At 44.1% G+C, this 19,653-nt stretch overlaps 1 protein-coding gene across 3 annotated transcripts; it reads right to left on the bottom strand.

Moving 5' to 3' along the window:
* Window positions 1-710: 710 nt before the first annotated feature.
* EIF5A2 (eukaryotic translation initiation factor 5A2) lies at window positions 711-18,755 on the bottom strand. Of its 3 annotated transcripts, none has more exons than XM_069618758.1 (5): window positions 18,535-18,755; window positions 17,251-17,436; window positions 15,901-16,005; window positions 2,266-2,397; window positions 711-1,656 (listed from the first exon to the last, which is right to left on the bottom strand). In XM_069618758.1, the coding sequence occupies exons 2-5, from the start codon at window positions 17,413-17,415 to the stop codon at window positions 1,594-1,596; spliced, it is 465 nt and encodes a 154-aa protein (XP_069474859.1). In that variant the 5' UTR covers window positions 17,416-17,436; window positions 18,535-18,755; the 3' UTR covers window positions 711-1,593. The 3 variants fall into 3 exon arrangements, with proteins under 3 accessions (XP_069474859.1, XP_069474860.1, XP_069474861.1); XM_069618759.1 differs by having other exon boundaries at window positions 18,369-18,560; XM_069618760.1 differs by lacking the exon at window positions 18,535-18,755 and adding an exon at window positions 18,328-18,348.
* Between the last annotated feature and the right edge of the window lie 898 nt (window positions 18,756-19,653).

Genomic DNA, 19,653 nt, shown 5'->3' with positions numbered 1-19,653 from the left:
ATTTTGGGAATCAATGTGCTTTAAATAGCCAATAAATACAGGATGCATGTGCAACATAAGCAATTCAGATTAAAATTTGAACTGTTCCAACCAACTGCAATGCGCACAAATGAGTGATAGATTCATGTTTTCACCGACATTCCAAAATTGAATCTGCAGATTCCAGCAAGATCTACCAATGTTCCGCCACTTGAAATTAAGGCTAAGGAAAGTGAACACAAATGCACTAAAACTACCTATAAGCAACGTTTAATTCCTGAACAAACAAAGCAGGCTTAAGAGATGCAAATCGGCATAAGGAGGCAGTAACTGAATGAAAAAGGTGCACAATGTTTATATATATAGCAGTCTCGCAGATGCACCATTTCTGCATGGTAACGACCTACAGAAAAACAATCTAATTTAACAAACCAAAACGCAATCGCTCAAACATTGAAACTACCAAACCCACTAACACAAGTACTGGTCTAACAAATCCTGTTACATGTTTAATAATTCAGCATGCAAACCATGATTCCATATGACTTTTGACGTGTGTAATGCAAGTATATAAACTTCTACTGAAGCTGACATTTTACATTGTTTCCTATTGGAAACTCAAGTTAAACAAAAATGGATAATTATCCCGCCCCTTAGTTATAAACGTTAAGTTTTTGTAATCGCCAATTTGGAATCCAAACTCGAAAAACACTGGAAGCACTGCAAACAAGTTCCTGGGAAGTCATTTACTTATTTTTAATAAGTCAAGATAAATACAATAAAAGAAAAAAGCAACTTAACTGCATTTTTTTATTTTTATTTTTCAGTCTGATGACAAAGGCCTCGAGTGAAAATCTGTAATTTAATAACTATCCCTCATTTGTGCCACTTGATACCCGCTATGCCGCACCAATTCAACAATCCGAGTGCTCCTCTAGATCAATGCAGGTGACACCACTTTACAGTTACAAAACGTAGCCAACAAATGGCATATAGTACAACAGAGGTAATACAGTTAGTTGCACACAGCCACCATAACTTTTTTGGAGGGAGAAGGGGCAGGGAAAGTGGGACAGGGCAAACTGGCATTTTGAAATCACTTGAGTATCTATTGCAGGCCAAAAATTGCACGTTACAGCTCACCTTTAATTGGTTTCATGCAATCCATACATTCCATATATGCACTGCTCCTTTCAGCTACTTAGTATGACGTTCAGCTATCGTACGGTAGTTTTAATACAATTTTAACCAGTGCTAAGTTACCTTAAAGCCCCAGGTGCCATTCACCAATTAACTAAAAGCCCAATACTTTGTCCATGTGAAGTACATTATACTTAAGAAATACTGTAAAACATCCACGAATGACACTTGATCTGGTTTCTTGGACCCACAAACTTGACACCTATAGGAATGATAAAGGGAAGACCACTTTGAAGATTTCATATGAAATTAAAACCTCAGTGATTCGAAATTGCCAGTTAACCTGCAACATTAAGAATCCAGCACTATTTTGAAACAATCCAAAAGGAAATGAGGTTGTTTGTGAAGGCCATATTCGGAAACCAATTCTTAAGAGTTGTTTTCTGGACCGAGTTTGCTACTCCAGCCACGCGATTATTTGGTCATGGCCTTGATGGCTACAGCACATTCGTCAGACATTGCACAAAGGACAGAGATCTGCAATGTAGAAAAAAAAATAGTTAAAACAAATTCACAATTGACTAAAATACATGAAGTGCAACCCCTGGAAGCGCATGGTTATCAGAAACTGGAGAAAAGGAATCCAAGTGCATACATGAAATGTACTGCAATTTAAGACCAAGCAGTGAAATTCTGAAGTTAAAATCTCGAATGTTGGTTCGAACAGTAAAGTTACATTCAACTCGAGGCGTAGGGGTAAGCCAGTTAAATATTAGAAGTGTTCAGTTCAAATTGCCATGACCAAACAGGTCACTATAATCTGAATTGGCTTACACCTTCAGGCCTATGACGTTATGCAACAAAATAGCTCCAAGAAGGAAATGGTGCCATTTCAACTTTTCCTGTTGCACCATTACGCCAGAATGTATTCGGATTTAGTGCAGCTGATTGAATATTCTAGGATACAAATGGCTTGCATCTAGAGTCAAAGCGCAACCATTTCAGCACCAATTTGAACTGTTGACCAGATTCAGGAGTCGGTTTACCCCTTCAAATAAACGCATCACCAGCAACCACCATTCTCAGTCTTGTAATATTTAATACTGTTCGCACCCATAGGATACCACCTGTCTATGATATACTTACCAGCATCTCTTCTCCACCATCATATCTGGTTTCAATTTCTTTTCCAAGGTCACCCTCTGGCAGCCTCAGATCATTACGGACGTCGCCGCTGTCAGTAAGAAGGGATAAGAAGCCGTCGCAAATACCAATCAGCTATATAAGAAAATTGACATTAAAGGAAAGGATTCAGAAATGTAAAAATCAGGCAGGGAAATTCATTGCAAAACAGATAAAATGCCTCTATAACGATGGGAATGCAACATTACTGTTCAGATGTCAGCTGGACCATGACAACAAAGACCATTAAGCACTCCTTGGATCGTCCCAATTAATAAGTTACATGCCAGATGTTAAAGGGCAAGCCAGCCCTACAAAGCTAGACTTAACTGAACATTCTGATACATGGCATTTATAACGCGCCTATAAACAAGTGTTTCAAAGTGAACGATCCTACTAGGACAGGCGACATTGAGATCGCACAAAGGAGGGGGGGGTTAGTACAACAGTAAGATAAAGACACTATAAATTGCGATCAGCAGGTGGCAAGTGTAGTGCAGCCATCAGGTGTCGAAGTGCTAGGTCGGGGCTGCAGGGGTACAGAACAGTCCAAGTGCAGGGTTGCCAGCGGGGCAGTGCAGGTGTACAACTGGCAGGACAGAGGGTAGCCAGGTAACCAGTGCAGTTTCGGATTCAGTCAGGAGATCAGCAGGGGAGTGAAAGCAGAAGCGAAGATTAAGGTCTTGGGGTGCTTCCAAGTTTCAGAGGGGCCGGGAGGCTGTTCCAGAGGGAGGGCCCTGCCGAAGAAAGATCTACCACCAACTTGCTGCTTGGAGAAGCGACCGACACTGAGGGAGTTGGATGAGCGAAGAGCGAGTTGAAGGTATGGAGGTCCCAACAGTTTTCTCAGTCAAGCCTAAAGAAAACCAGAGTTCTGGAGACAGTGAGCTTCTGGGGGAACGTGAGAAGGAAGAATACCTCTGAGGAGGTGCAGCTGGTAGTGTGACAGATGTGAGGCGAGAATGAAAGTGCAGAGACCAAGATAACCACACGATTTTTAGCCTTGCAGGCGGGAGTGGGGAAGAGGGCCATGGGAGGCCGGCCAGAGAGTGACAGGAAAGGAGGGAGCCGATGAGGAGCATCTAGGTCTTACTGGCATTAACGAAGAGATCATTGGCGGCACACCACTCCTGGATAGCAGAAAGACAGATGAGAGAAGGAGAAGTGGCAGAAGGGAGCCTGAAGATGGGCTGGGTGTCATCTGCATAGCACTGAAAGTCGGGGCAGAGGGCAGCAAAGCGGTAGGCAAGAATGCCAGGTATTGGATGAAAATCCAGGGAGAGAGGTTAGACCCCTGGGTAATACCAGAGAGTGAGAGGAAGGACCCAAGTTGGACTTGGGTCAATTGGAGGCGAAGGTCAGCCAGTGAGGCCCAGGTTATCACAGAGGCAGTTGAGCAGGACGGTATGGTTTACCGTGTCAAAGAGAAGAGAAAGTAAGATGAGGACATGGTAGGGGGAGGAGACTTTCATAGCTCAGACTGGTCTAGATACCTTGTCAGGGGAGTCTAGAAACCTCGTCTGGGGAGTACAGGGGAAAGGCAGATAAGGAGGGAGGAAGCATGCTTATAGAACCAGAGTAGCATGTGAATGGCCTCCATCCTAAAAGGTCTAACATCAGGGACTGGATAAGTTGTACAGAACAGCCCGTGGCACTTGTTACAGAAAGTGAGCACAAACTTAGCCATTTACATTTTTTGCAGTACAATTTACATTTTGGGGTTGGAGGCATGTAGTTTCAGTGTGGTTCTGAGCAAGGATGGGGGGAATGGAGAGTAGGTGTTAGTTGAAGAGGGAAGTTCAAGTTTTCCCGGGAAAGCAAGGAGGGAAGTCTCAGCTGAGGGCAGCGGGGAGCGAGTTCCAGAGTTTAGCGTGTTCTTGTGGGCAGAGAGGATGTGGTTCTGGATATATTTGATCAGTATGAGGCTGAGGCAAGGCATTTTTGAGTGATGGCGAGGATTTTAAAGGTAAGGCGGTCCTTCACTGGGAGTCAGTGAACTGCCTGTCTGGCTTGGGAGATATGGTCCCATCTGGGGATGTTCAGTCCATGTTAAAATTAGCATAGAGGCAGTCTAGTTTAGCTGGAGTGGCCCTTTGACCGAGAATTAGAATCTCGGTCTTGTCCCCATTAACGCAGAGGCTGCTTGCCGCCATCCAGGCTTGGATCGTGGCGTTTAAGTAGAGCCTTTGCATCTTGGTCATAGGAGCCAGAATGTCATCAGCATAGTTCGTATACACTATACCAAGTGCATCAACATTGTTGAAGAGTGGCTTTGTGAATACTGAGGAAGGATACCAAGTAAATGTCAGAATCAGAGCTGCCAACTGTTTGAAAACATTGAGGGTCACCCCGAGACTGGTATACAACGCAATACACACTGAAACCATGATCTAGGTTATCCTTCTCATGGGCTTGGACCTCGAGGTCCAAAGTGTTTTATAATTCGAGCACACAATGAAGGTGCACGCGAGGCAAATTTACAGCGCCCACCCCACTACATTGAGCGCGCTAGTTCGAATAAAATCACCCATTAACAGGCAGATGTGCGACAGGTTCAGATTGCTTTGTTCGAGCCACTGACGGGCAGGCAAACTTCACGTAAAGCATGCCTTCATGGTGGGAGGCCTTGTATACTGGGACGGCTCATAAACACAGACCATGTCCCATTGCTGAGTGATGGTTGAAACTTGGCATGGTCTATAGCAACACTGCCTCAGACAGGTTTTGGCAAATTATAAATTCAGGAAAACTAAACTCAAAATTAAACCAGCAACATTAAGCGCTTTATGCCACCGTAAAGCACCTTGCTTTATATGTATCTGCTCCTCAAGACTAAAGAAAGACAATATAGCTATGTATAAAGAGAAAAGGCAAAATCCAGTTGACACCATCCTGCTAGCAATTCCCAAGTACGGGCTAAGGGTCAAACACGTGTGTATCAATTTTCTGTTCCGGCAATGGAATTAACGCAGGTTTGCAGTAAGTGCAGTGTTAAGATGGTAGACTAACTGAAAACGGCAGGCAACCTACAGGCTGCTTAAATCAGGTTTTCAGAATAGTCAACCCTTAATCTGTTGTCAAGCAAATATCCCGGGGCACCCCAGCAAAACTGGTTGCCCATCAGCAACTTCTGGGCTGTATTACACCGATGGAATATGGGCACTTTTGCAGAAGCTTGGGCACATACAGGACGACTCTTCCAAACGAGTAGGAAGTTAGTTTTAAATACCATGTATTTAAAAGCCTAGATATGGCAGACCCGCCCCCCCCCCCTTCCAACTCCCAACTGGCTGAAAGATTGGACTGTCACCACGATGGAGCAATCATTTAGGGAAGGCGAGCTACACGGAGTGCACTCAATGGGGCGTCATCAATTGTGTACTTCCACACAGATGGGGAAACATTTTTACCCCATTTGCTGGTTTAAGTCTCTTGAAGGCAAATTCCTTGCAGCATCTGCTGGGTGCAGACCAAGTATGTGGGACTGACATTCCTATTTGCAGAGGCCGTAGCTATAGCGTCTGGATGTTCAAGTCACAATACAGTCAACTAAGATTAATTGTACAAGAGCATTTGTACTAGCTGCTCATGAGGTAGTACCTGCTCACTGGTTAATGCTCGATTCCCCAGAGTTGCTTTTAGCTCCTGCTTTACCATCATTAATTTCCATTCCTGCACAAGCCAAAGACAGATGTCTGACACTACAGTACGGTATTCACAGGCTGATCAAAAGCAGCTGAAGCCCCAACTTTTCTGATGTGGACAGACCAGAATGATCAGTAGAATATGGTGTGCCAAAATATGGTGCCCAGTAAGAGGTTTATAGCAATTGGAGATGCAACATCACTTCTAATCTTGGTGTTGCACTGGAGTAGTCCAGAAGTAATCTAAGCATTTGGGGCAGGGCATTCCTTTGGGTTGAAGGGCTTGCCTGCAAAGTACATGGTGCAGAGCATTAGAAGGTGTGCTATAACTAGAATGCATTTGATGCCATGTGTCCAAAGCGTGTGCATGATCAGCCACCACCCCCCGTTGGGTAATTACCCAATCTAGGGCAATAGCCCAAAAGGTCCATGGTACACCACACTGCATAATCCCTTCTCAGAAATGGCATTTTAAGGCAGAAACCGTAGGAACAATTTCCCACACATGTAATGAGCAACAGTTTATAAGAGACACACGTACCAAAACACAAAGTAAAAGTGTGCTACAAAAGCAGACGATTGAACCCACTACAAAGGCAACTTACATGGTAGTGCCTACCCCCCAACCCCCAAAAAATGTCTACTACTGGATACAGACTACCCATGCCTCAGATCAGTGAAGACATGCTGTGCGTCAATATGGGAAGATTTAGCCATGCAGTAGACTAACCATGTGTCTTTGTTGTTAAACTTACAACACCCAGAAGCAATTGTATCCAATTTATTGATGCGCAAACGGGGACGGGATTGGCCAATGAAATTGTATTAAGAGCTAGTGCCCAAGTGGCAGGACAGCCAGTCTACTGCACGCAGATGCAGTTCTCATAGTTCAGAACCCATCCAGTACTCAACCCCCAGTAATCACACCCTACCCTCTTCAAGAGCCACGCGTGCACCTGGAGACCACCAGTGGTGGTAATGGTGAATGATGACCATGCACACAGGATTACAAAGCAATAACAGACATGTCTGCATTTGGCACCATAAAAGCCCACTTGGTTTTCTAGCTTGCATGGGCAGTGCTTCTATCGGGAGATTTAAATGGAACTGCCTAGGATGTATACAATCTTATGAATCCAGGGGGTACTTTTGGACACTCATGCTGATCAACGTGGTAAAACTCAATTCCACAAGCAAAGTATTTTAGCTTACCCTGCAATTCCACAAGCATTCAAATAAAAGCAGCAACAACTGGAATAGACACTAGAACATTTTACTAATGAGTCGACTTGGAATCAAAGCACTTTAATTCATATGAAAACATCAAAATGTAACCAGTGAAAAGATCTGCACAGTGCAATGGGGCAGGCATATCCCGTTTACAGTTGCAATAGTGTATGCCCTGGGATTGAATCAAAGACATTTTCCAGGTCGATGAAGTCCACAACTATAGAGCACAAAATGAATGGTTGAATACCATCTTCTGAAGCCAGCCTGGGATGGTTTCAGAATGAGTCAAACCAATCCTCAACAGTAGGCATTTAGCGAATGCAGTTCCTGGAATATCGAGCAATAAATAGCTCTATAGCAGTTGGGGTCATAGTCCCCCTTCTGGGACCCAGGCAATACCCCAGGAAAATTCACTGCATTAAATATTTGATAGGATAGTGGCCCACCAGTCTGAAAAACCCTTAATGATTAGAGTGCATCCCGTCGGGATCTGATACTATGCCCGACACCAAGGTTTGCTAAATCCAGGCAACCTCTGCAGAATTTTCTTCAGCGCTCAGCAACTGTTACCAAGGTCGCATTCAGCCGAGATATACTCAGCCCTATTTTCACAAGGCTCCTCAAAGTCTCTAGCCACCAGCTTCCAGAACTGTTCTGCATTATTCGTCTGGACTCCGTACTACAATTGACCCCACCGACTGAATTCTCGTTTCCTTTTTAGCAGCATCGGGTAGGCCTTATGGAGTCATTCGACCTACACCATCATACCATGGTGCAGCCCATATTCTGTTATTCAAACGTGGTTGATTATGAAGAGAGCATGTGCATGTGGGGTATGGTTTCAATAATTTGTCATACACGGATACTCGTCTGGCACCTAAATGGGATTCTGCCAAAACAGGCGCCCAAATCCCATAAATAGTTATGATTGCCCACCGTTTCCCATGGCTAATTATTCTGGTGCAGGAATGAACATGTGTGAATACTGCACCATTGGAGCTGTCTGGTGGTTGCTTTTGAAACCATTTAAAATCGAGAAGCTTCATAAAATGCATGACAATCCATACAGTCAATGAAGTAAGGCCTCTAATGGTGTCTCAGCCGGAACCTTACATTCAGTTCAATTAAATCATAATCCCTAAGATTGCAGCGTTGTCCTCACTAGGAACCATGGTTTAAGATCCCAGGTGGCTTTGGGATTAGTGACAATCAGGAAACAGTAAGCTAGCCAACCCTTAAATAACCTGCCCAACACATTTCTCCAAATTAACTCTGCATATGGTGGGATGAGTGGAATTCTTAATTATGAGCGTTCAGCCAGGAAATATAGCGTTCCAACTTATGGCATGCGCTACTAAACATTGTCTTCACTGCAGTTCTGTCTTTTGCAACTGCTGCAGGTTATACCAATTGACTTGGGTCCAAAAACTACGCCTGTCCAAAAACTACACCCTGGCCATCAGTTTAACTGCCGATGGGCTTAGTTTCACCCAAGGCCCAATAGTGGCTTCAACTTTCAAGTGGTTCAATGTTAACGTCACAAAATTACATGTAGACACTTTCACAAGGCCAGCAACATTAACTACTGTGAAAGCCTGTTCATACAAATTGGTGGACTAAGACTTCATTCCATCTGAAGATTCGGAATGAACCCAATAAGTTTGCACTCGGGACACGATCCTAAAAAGACAAAATTCAGGAGCTCCTCAGCCAAACACCATGATTTGAAATGTGCCTAGATCCTTTAGCACCAGAAATATCATTGACTGCATCGTCAGCAGTTAAGACTAGAAACTCGGGCATTAACTGCACTAATTGCCCACAGAAACTTTCCAACCATCTAGTCAATGACCCTGCTAGCTCCTTTGCTTGGGACACCTCCTCTCGCGCTCTGAAACACTTGTGAACGAGCGCAATATAAATAAACCATAAGCCTAAACAAAAAGTCAAGCCAATCCATCAAGTTCACCAGGACTCTGTATTATGTTCACCTGCTAACATAACCACACAGGGGGCCATGCAAGTGGCAGTAATTGTCATTAGTAATTTTTTCATGGGACCGGCAGAAACAGCCCCTCTCTCTACTGGCTCTGCTGTCATGTTAATTTTACAAAGTTCTACAGTGCAATTTAATAAAAACATATGTACGCATTAATTTCGAGCCCACAATATCAATGCACACCGAGGCCTGCCCAGATCCAGGATGCGGAGTAAACTACAGCTCATAAACGCCATGCACCTGAGAAATGCCCTTACCCACAGACCTTACGACTGCATAACACCTTTCTTCAGCAGATGTGTAGACCGCGTATTTGCTCACTGCCTAAGGGGCCATTTTTGAGGGGGGCGGCGATTATCTGGACAACCAAAATGTTTGCCTGTGCTTCCCATACGACAGGTCAGTCATGCCCAGCCCTATAGAAGAAACTGCCATTGCTAAACAATCCAAAGTAAAAAGGGCTCTTAGTGTGCATGAATAACTAGCTGCAAAGAAATATCCCAAAAATATTCAGTTAAAACTGTTTCAGCATCTTATAAAATACTCCCATTGAGAATGGGGCTCTTATTCAACCCCCATAAAAAATGGTATTCCCAGCTATTAAAAATGGGGAGTAACATCCCACCAGAAAATCTGATCAGCACTGGCCAGTGCAATTGCACATTTCTGGCAATAACTAATTTCCTTCCCTTTCCATGCATACGCCTCTGAGGATTGAAAACCAGTAAGAATCACGAGGGGCAGCATAATCTAACCTTAGGGGAATTCTGAGAATCTTGAAAATTCACAACAGGCATGGAAACATGTAGGACTGAGACAGTCGCATGTCATAGTCCAAAATGTGAATGCTTTGTGGGAGAACTAGTTAATTGGCAGCTCTCAAACATGGGCCATTCTGTCCAAACAGTAAGGCGTGAGTGTGGCAAGAGTGCACCATCTGGCGTAGACACACGTGAGTGTTCCAGTGTGGCGATTAGGTGGGATAATTAGGCATTGATTGAGTAACTGGCAAGTGCCATTAGAGCTTGCAAGCGGGTGATCGGGTTCAGTTACAAGCCAGTATCCAGCCTGCGCTGGAAGAGTAGGCACACACGTTTGCCATATGATGGCAAAGTAAATGAGTCCACTCCCTTCATGTGTCCTGCAAGAACAGGCAGAAACCATGTATACATTCTGTGTGCTTCAAGGGAGGTGTGAAACTATTTTCCCTAAGTGACCTTGCAACTAGCAAACATTGCAACTGACGCAAGCTGCGAGATGGGCAGTGGAAACTACTCCAAGATCCCTTTTGTTCATTGCAACCTACCACTTAGCATATGTACATCTATACATTGTCCCAGGTGGATCATTTTTTCTGCCTTTCATGATTTAACTAGGGATGATCTGATAAGGAAAAACATGGAAACGTAATTGGAACATTTGTATTCTACTTTGCAAAATCAACCCGATACCAAATATGTGGTTCAGTACATCCCTAGTCACAACCGTGTAACCAGCACTCAAATGAAATTAAATTGCAGACAGGTTGGATAGTATTTCAAGACCATAGCAGCCGCCGTCTTCATTCTTTGTATCCAGACTATAATGCAGTTTGCGTGATTTTACAAACATGTAGCCAGGAACCATGGTCACGGTAGCCTATCAAACAGCATGCACCCCTGATGGGACAAGCTCTCGTATGGGGGTGATTTGTGGAAGTGTTCCTAAATTTGCAGGGAGGATCCATTGCTATTGGAAACGGTATCAAGTATCTTCAAACTCCAAAAGCAATAAAGTGTATCCAAGGAGATAGCAACATTGATGCACTTCTGCAAAACCGACTGTTCGAGCCCATAAACGCAACGAGAAATACAGCACTGTATACATAACAAAGGCTGTAACAACTTGTTTACCTAAATCTCTACAAGACACTGCAAGCAAGACCATCGGACCACCCGCTACGCCATCAAATCAAGCCCACCACAACCCTCTAGCATCTGGCAGACCAAGCATGATCGCCATTCCAGATTGTCCCACCCGCATGAAAGTATACGCAGTACCTTACTCACAAGCATGGTTCCCTCAGATATGCACATTCTGCTCCTGGCTAATGAAAGCCTATTTTGCAGGTTCAAGATCAAAATATCATGAAGTGTCCCTATAAAACCCCAACAAAGCCAGAAGTTACTGTACTTCAGATTGTGTGATTATTTGTGCAAAGATTGGTCAGGAGTTGTCTGTAATAGAAACATCTGCACATTTTAAGATACTTGTACCCAAACTATGCACCTATACGGAGTGGTAAGGAGTTCAGCAGCAAAAACATTTTAAACACCAATCCCGTGAGTATACCAGTATCACCATCTTGAGGTCCCAACTTGGGGACTGGAAGCCACACTGAGGCTTTAAAATAGGTGGGCTGCTTCCCTGCTCCCACGCTCAACCCAGACTGAGACACTACATGGGTCCTAAAAGCTACTAGTCGAACACATCGGCAAGATTTTATGAAGGGAGAGTACCATTTGCATGGTACTAGACCTTGATAGCGAGTATGGGGAGGTTTTAAGCTTACCTAACATTTACAGCAAGTAAACTTGGCTTGCAGTAAAAGGCAAATAAGTCACTGCATGGCTGGGCTTTGGGCAGCAGAATTGCGCCAATAATGTGTGCTTACCACGACATGCACTATTTCACAGAAAGCTCTCGCAGATATTAGTCACGATAAAGAGTACATTTCTCTTTGGCCAAGTATGTAAACCAAGGAACTAAATAGCCCTCTGCACGGCTTGATTCAGCTTCACAAACAGGCAATTCCAACCTAATGACACCCTGTAACGAACGCCCATGCATTTTGCTAAATGTAACCACTGTTGCCAGAGTGTTCCTAAATAACTTGTCCCCAGGCTCAATTGATCCCTAGATTGTCCCCATAATCGTTTGCGAGTGTGTATTGCCCTCCAAGTAACCGTTCCTTCTACTCCCCAAATAAAATGTAGTCTCACTACAACTCGCACCACACAACTACGTCAGGCCCATCAGTTACCACAACACTAAGCTACTACAAAGCCAACCTCCGGATCCCCACCATCAGACAACTAACCCATTATATAAGGGCTGCCCAACGCCAGGACTTGAGGGCCGCAAGCATGGCAGGTTCAGGATAACCCTCCGAGAAACGTGCATGCATGTAAAATCGTTGTATAAAAAAGCCCCTCATGAATAAGGGATACCATGTAAATGTGATACGTTTCCAGCCCTCAAGGCTGAGAGTTGACAACCCTTCATAGATCCTAGATGTTCATGATGAATGTGCATGTTCCATCAGCACAAATAGTGATCTACACCCACCAAAACACAACTGCTACACAAGACCAACAATGTATAAATGCTAGTAATACTGGTTTTCCCCATGGAAAGTCTAATCTGCCAGACAATATTACTGAAGCCATTTCTCCCAAAGAGCCCAGTAGCAACTGATGTACAGCAAGTATGCAGCATACAGCCACCGAAAGTCCGAGCAGAAGATACAAGCAGCAACTTCTACTAATAAAACTTCGCCAATAAATACTGGCCCAGTTTAGCAGTTTTCCTGCTTGGTTAAAAAATGCATAGGCTAGTCTTCAGGTGGAAGGATTACGGTTGGGCTAAAAGACATTGCACTGAGGATCAAAGCTTACCGCTATTGAACAGTGGGCAAACAGCATAGATCCCAGGAGATTTGGGGAAGACAACTAAAAGTTAGAAAGTCAAAGATGCAGGCCATTTAAACAAGTACTGAAGGAGCGAGGCAATTGAGCTCCAAAAGCAAATCTGCTACACCACAAACACATTGCTAAGAAACCTCCTGCTGCAAGCAATCCCACACCAGTCACCACCTGCAAATAGCCAATTCCAGTGCATCCCTCACAACGCACCCCCACGGGTTTGGACCACTAGTCGTACAACTGTCCCCACTCACTATTGCATCCACTGTGGAACCACACGTGCATCCAGATGCAATATGGTACTTACAACAATTCCTCTCCTGACCTGGCTGTAACTGAACAGCACTGGCTACCTGGACACCTTCTGATCTCGGGCCCAGGTCCCTCCCCTGCCAGCGTCACACCTGCACTGCCCACCCAGCAACCCCTGCACTTGGGGACTGTTCTGTATCCCCCACAGTCCCCTTACCAGCCCTCGACACCTGATGCCTGCACTTACCCATGCACTTGCCACATGCTGGTCGCTACTTATTGTAGTAGTCTTTTGCCATGTACTGCCCCGCCCCTGCCTCCTTCCCATGCACTTGCGTGATCTGAATGACACTTGGCCTTATAGGATCGTTGTCCGTCCTCCGTTCCCTTCCCTCGAAACACTTGTATAGGTGCGTTAGCTTTGATAATGGTGTGCATGTTTGGGATAAAGTACACATCCCTGGGATAGTTCAAGCATAGCGGATACACTAAAATGGGCGGAAATCTTGTGCACAACTAGTTACCCAGACGTAGCTCCTACCGGACCGATGTTGCCTCAGATCCACATGCTGCTTTTAGCCGCCCATCAAATCATAATTTGTCCCTGCAAATCATTCAGTTCAGCATGGACCACCTTGGTTCCCAACAGTGCTAAAAGGGTTGTGTTCATGCATGCAAGGAAGCAGACCAAAAGTGATATGGCATGGTAGGGGATTAAATTGCCTTTTGTGCAAAATGTTCACCTACTATTAACAGAAAAAAGTTGGACATCTCTGGCCATTGTTGCCTTCAGTGGTAAAGTATTGCAGAGTTGTGAGTGAAGAAAACCCGGCATGCAAGTTTGATCACAGCCCAACATAACCCATTGAACAGTTATGGCCACTGAACGCCAAAACTCCAAATTGGCCAAAACCAAGAGAATGGTATTCAATTTCAAAAATGTAATTCAACGAGTCTGGATCACTCGTATCCTGCTTAGATTCTTAAATATCGAGTTGCAATAGACTTGATTGGAAATCTTTCCAGAGACACGATTTACTTTAGGAATTACTAAAAGGCAGCCTAAAGGTGCCATTGCTTACATTCCCACAGAATTACTCATGGTACCAATTCCGTTTGGACACATGCAGTGAGAACTAGCAGTGTCCAGGTGTTTTATTATGTTTATACAACGCTTTACATTATAACAAGAATACATAGATTATAACAGTAGAAGCAAATTACAAATCATGAATCAAAGCATCAAAACAGTATGCAGAACAATTAGCCTCTGAAGATAAATGAGAGAAGGATGGGTGAAGAAGGGGGAGTAGACAGGATGGGAATTAGATGGAGGATGCAAGGCGGGGGAAGTCCGCATAAGAGGAAAAGGAACAGGTAGGGAGAGAAGTGAGAGGAGGGCTTTCAAGGAAGCATGGAAGGAGGAATGGGTGGTAACAGTTTAGGATGCACGATTTGCTAGATCAAGAATTCCGTCCCCACTGCATACTTTGCATTAACAGCATTTCAGGGAAAGTCCTGAACCCAAAAGTTGTCAAGAAAAATGCCTAAATGAAACTTTGATAGTGACTCACGTATTCCCCTGATCACCTTTGACTGCAATCAAATTGCTTTTTTAGGACCCAATCATTAAGAAGGGAGGTCAAAATTATTTTGGATCTATGGTGGTTTTATCCCATACAAGCAAGATGCCCTTGTGGCTAGCACCCACTCTACAAATTACACCAACAGAGGCTTACCTTATACTGATTCCAATAAAATACAAGACTTTAATACCTCGAATTCTGAAACCTTATCCTGCATAATTCTTTATTTTATCTTAAACCTAATCTAAACTGCACATGGGAGGCCCAATAGTCTAATTTGCTCATTTAGAGATTAAAGTAACCCCAGATTTCAGCCCCATAAGTAGCCACTGGGATGAAGGAAACAGGGGGCCAAGCCAACACTGCCTGACAGTTATATATTAAATGGGCCCAAGTTCACCTCCAAGGCAGCCGTGGACCATAGCATAATTACGGGATAAGCAAATTGCATTAATGTAGCAGGAATTACAATTGTGAGAATTGGGCATGCTGGACTGTATCGAAGACAATTTGTAGGATAGTGTATGATTTTTCAAAACAAAGTTTCCGCAAAAGTGTAAACCGCTTGAGCTCAACTGTATTTGAGAGCCAAATCTTCCAATCAATATAGAATGACCAGACTTCAGCTAATGAGTGCTATTAGATGAGAAAGGCTTTTTTCGCAGATTGGAAATGGTTGCTGCTCCGCTCAGAGAATTTGGTTTAGTTTTTTTAATTAATGTGACAGAATCACTTTTGAAGTCTATTGGATATTGCTGGAACCAGGAGCTTCATTTAGTTACGACAAAGCCTTCCTTACCTTCTCAGGGAACATAGAGGAGAAAACTCATGATAAAGACGAACTATCTGTAGTTAGTTGCCCTGGAGGATACTTGACAATATGAAAGCAAGGAAATTCGACTGATCGTTACCATACCATCCATTGAGTGTTGTATGTTTCATGATTATAGATTTCGACCCCTGCTAGAAGTTCCCCACAGGAGCTACGTAATTGTAATGACCATGGGAGAGCAAATCCTGTTAACAGGGGTATCGCACCACATGACATGCCAAGCTTCACCAGTGTAATAGCTATTGAAATTTTTGACAGCTCCACTGTACAAAAAATGTCCAATAGGAACAAGAGTATAAACAATGCAACACAAACGAATATACAGAATTGACCATAACCGATCATACAAATCAAGAATGTTGCTAAGACTCACTTGGTAATCTTGTCTTTTGATATTTGGAACATCCATGTTGTGGGTTGAAGGGCAAATATCTTCATACTTCTTACCACTGAATATATCAATACCAACAAGGTGAACCTAAAAAATAGACATTTTAGCTCATTTAAAATGTATTAAGTTTAAACGTAAAAACACCGTGCCATAGTAATTTTACAGCTCCTAATATAGAGCAACCAATCATATGCCTCTATTGAGCAAGGCCGCCAGAGGGTGCAATACACGACTTTGCACTGTCTGTACTCCAGTACTGTGCTTCACACCTACCCTCTTGTCAGGCATGCCACTACATGAATGCAGAAATGTAGGTTAATGCACCCTGCAGCGTCTTAGGTCCGTCCATGTGTGCCCTAAACGGATGATAATGTATGTGCCTGTATTCAACAGCTACTAGTTTTGTACATCAATTAACCCAGTGCTAGCATAAGTTTATCGTATTTATTCACTTAATTGTTCATCCAAGTACTTGGTGAACTGTCTGCCTTCACTGTGGCTTGCACAATTTTCCTGTTAACACCAAGTCTCAACAGTTAAGAGCACAGTTAGGCAGCAGATCCCAATACCCAAGTGTCATATGTATTGATAATAACCTGGTCTGTGTTATTCCCTGGTCTGGGTTATTCCCTTCAATACAAAAGTGTTCTAGCATCACACAAACAAAGCAGGATGGTAACAGCTGCTTAATTTCAGTGAAATAAAAAGTCCCATCAGTCTAAGAGCCACATACACCTAAAAGCTGGAAGTCAACAGTGGACTCCAAAATGATCAATATAAACTTATTTCCCACAACTCTCAATTGTAACAAAATCCCACTGAATTGTCTATGTATACTTGTGGGAAACATGATAGCAAAAAAACAGATGATTCAGGTCTAGCACATCTGTAATCATTTAGCGCACAAATGGAGAACAGATCAATGATCTGCCAAGTATACTACCTGAATACACAAGCGCCCTAAACGCACCATGCCGACTAACTTTTGAAAGGCCTAGATCAAATTAACATGCCATATAACTAATCTCAACTGCAAAACATGAATATTTGTTTTATGTATGTGTTGCACTCTAGGAATTTTTGAAATTATGTTTGACTGGAATGAGATTCGTGTTCGTTATATTGTACCTTGATGAACTTCTATTGTTGCACTTATGCTAAAAATGTGTTTAGTATACTGCTATTTGAATGTATAGCGCTGAAATGACATTTTAGATAAGAGGTATATTGTAAAAGTGGAATTTGTTCATAATATATTTGTGAGCCAAAGGAAATGATTCCTCCGATTGCCAGCTTAAACGCCTGAACCCCAATTTCCCAATCTTCGATTACCTTGGCATGACCATGCTTGCCAGTTTTGGAAGTTGACATTTCAACGATCTTGCAAGGACGTCCCTTCAGCACCACAAACCCGTTCTTGCGCAGAGCAGAGCACTGCATGGGGAAAGTGGTGGAAGCCCCGGCATCTCCAGTGGTGAAATCGATGTCATCGGCCATGGCGAGGAGTTTGTACGAGTACTGAAAAAGCAAATCACGCAAATTAAAGAAATGTCACCGCCTTCTAAAGTATGCGAGGTTAGAAATGTAAACGTAGCAGACCAACATTCCGTTTCTTTCATTTCTTTCAATCCGGTGCAACAAAAGTAACTAGGTAGAAAATAAGGGGAGGGGGGGGGGCGTGGAGCGTTCTGTGAATCGGTGCCAGCACGTCATACAGATCATAAGACTTCCATATTAGAGCAACATTTTAAACGAGTGCACGCCTTATAGGCTACAGACCAAATCCTGGCGAAACCAGTGCGTGACGGGTCAGGATATCAGACTAGGTATGCCAATCTAGTCCTAGGGGATTAGCAGCACATTACTGATTTGCACTACGTACTTAACGGGCATTGTAAAGTTACAGGATTTCGTGCCGACGCCCTGTCCACGTGTCTAATAAAATGCACGGCTAATCCGGGCCTATGAAACATGCACCATCATCCTGGGGGTCCACCAGACGAGTCCAGCGAAGTGAGGTTACGGTATTGCCTGGCCCAGAGCTTTCCTTCGCGAGCGGCCCCCCTCCCGTAATATATCCTTCGCAATCAAATATTAAACTCAAAAAGGAGCAGCGAGAAACAAGGCTGGGAAAAAAGGGTCTGCATTGACGTAAAGGCCTCCTGGCTATGGAGGCCGCACCCTGCCCTGTGTGAGTCGAGTCGGAGGAGGGAGGTTTGCATTAAGAAAAATGTGCCTCCAAAGTCAAATCCTCGCAGGAACTCACCGAAAACTGACCCGTTAGATCCCCCCGGCCCCCATACCCAAACGGGCGCACAGCTAATCGTTTATAAGAGGCACTAGTCCCTACAGTCCACTCCCGAAGAGTTTGACGACTAAGTACGAGCCCGCAACTGCCATGGCACTAACCACGGATTTAGCCAGACAGCACTCTCAAGAGCCTGTCCTACCTGCAGCAATGTCCCCCGCCCCAAGTCTGAAGGCCGGAGCGCGCTTTGCTCCTCCTGAATGTACGCGCGCAGCAAGCTGGAGATCTAGCCACGAGTCTCGCGGGTGAGGCGCGCGCACGGGTTCATAGGGTGCGGGGAGACCACACGCGCCATGCCTAGCCCTTACCTTCCAACAAAAAAAGGAACGTCACTGCGCATACGCGCCCAATTTCACTGCGGCAACCCTGTGAGAGGGGGCGGGCCTAGTAGAGAATCTCCCATCCGCCCTGCCACTTCCGGTTCGCAGGCCTGGCGTGACGCAGCTCGCCCACGGCCCACTCCCCTCCCCTGGTCTTGCTTCTTTGGCATAGTGACAGTGGCAGAGAAAACAGACTATCATGACGTCCTGCCGCGGTATGTTTTCGACGTTATTTCTACCTTATGTGTAGATGGGGCGGCCATCTTAGAAAGTGTAGTGGCCAACTGCCCCACCTCAAAGTTTGAACGTAATAAAAGAATAGAGTTTGCAACAATTTCCAAAAGTTACCTGAAAGTACATAGAAATGTTTCCATTTTAATTTTTTTATTTTATTATGTATGCATTAGTGTATTACACATTCCTATTCATGTATATGTTAACAGGAATGTGTAATACACTTATGCATACAAATTAAATGGGCAATTACATTCTAAACATATATTTCCGTGTACTTTCAGAAAACGGTAATTTTTAGAAGATTAATGAAAATGTATGGTTAATTTGTGTAAAGTATTCTAAATAGTGAACCCGTTCAGTGTAAAACTCCCTCTTCCAGGTGGCATCCTGTTTGGAGCATATAGTGCGGCAGTTCTTCTGAGCCCTTCTTTGGTTTTAATGATTACATTTGCGGCTGGAGGCCCTTTCTGTGCATGACTTCTTACGAGCACACACGCCCTCCTTTTAATTAGCCACCTCCCGCCATGCGTCATGCAGACAGCGGTCCCACCCCCGTCGTTCTGAACCGCTCTCGCACCAGGCATTGCTGGGCTGGCTCTAGGCGTCTACTGCTGCTTCTGCAGAGCCAGCATTTAGTCTATTGCAGTCAAGCTGGAGGGAAAACCTGGCCTAAAGTAGACCCATTATACTGCCAAGTCATCGCTGACGCAGGGGCTTTTCTGATGGGGGGTTGGCTGTAGGCTCTGTTCTGTATAACAGGCAACAGTCTGATTGGATTTACCTAACCAATTCCCCCATTTGAACGCAGATTTCTAAATATGCCCTTCTAGGACTGTAAATTAGATGTTTTTTTTTTACTATGTCTATGAC

Source organism: Ambystoma mexicanum, chromosome 10, assembly GCF_040938575.1.
Source record: "Ambystoma mexicanum isolate Mex_15411 chromosome 10, UKY_AmexF1_1, whole genome shotgun sequence".
NCBI classification, from domain to species: Eukaryota; Metazoa; Chordata; class Amphibia; order Caudata; family Ambystomatidae; genus Ambystoma; species Ambystoma mexicanum.
Note: the sequence above shows the minus strand (reverse complement) of the source record. Positions and strands in the feature narration are given on the sequence as shown.

Bases quoted from the DNA above. Each gene is read 5' to 3' on its own strand.
- EIF5A2 (XM_069618758.1), bottom strand. From the start codon at position 17,415: ATGGCCGATGACATCGATTTCACCACTGGAGATGCCGGGGCTTCCACC. The intron at 16,006-17,250 runs GTAATCGAAGAT...TCTATTTTTTAG, and splicing joins GCAAGCATGGTCATGCCAAG to GTTCACCTTGTTGGTATTGA. The intron at 2,398-15,900 runs GTGAGTCTTAGC...TTTCTTATATAG, and splicing joins TCAAAAGACAAGATTACCAA to CTGATTGGTATTTGCGACGG.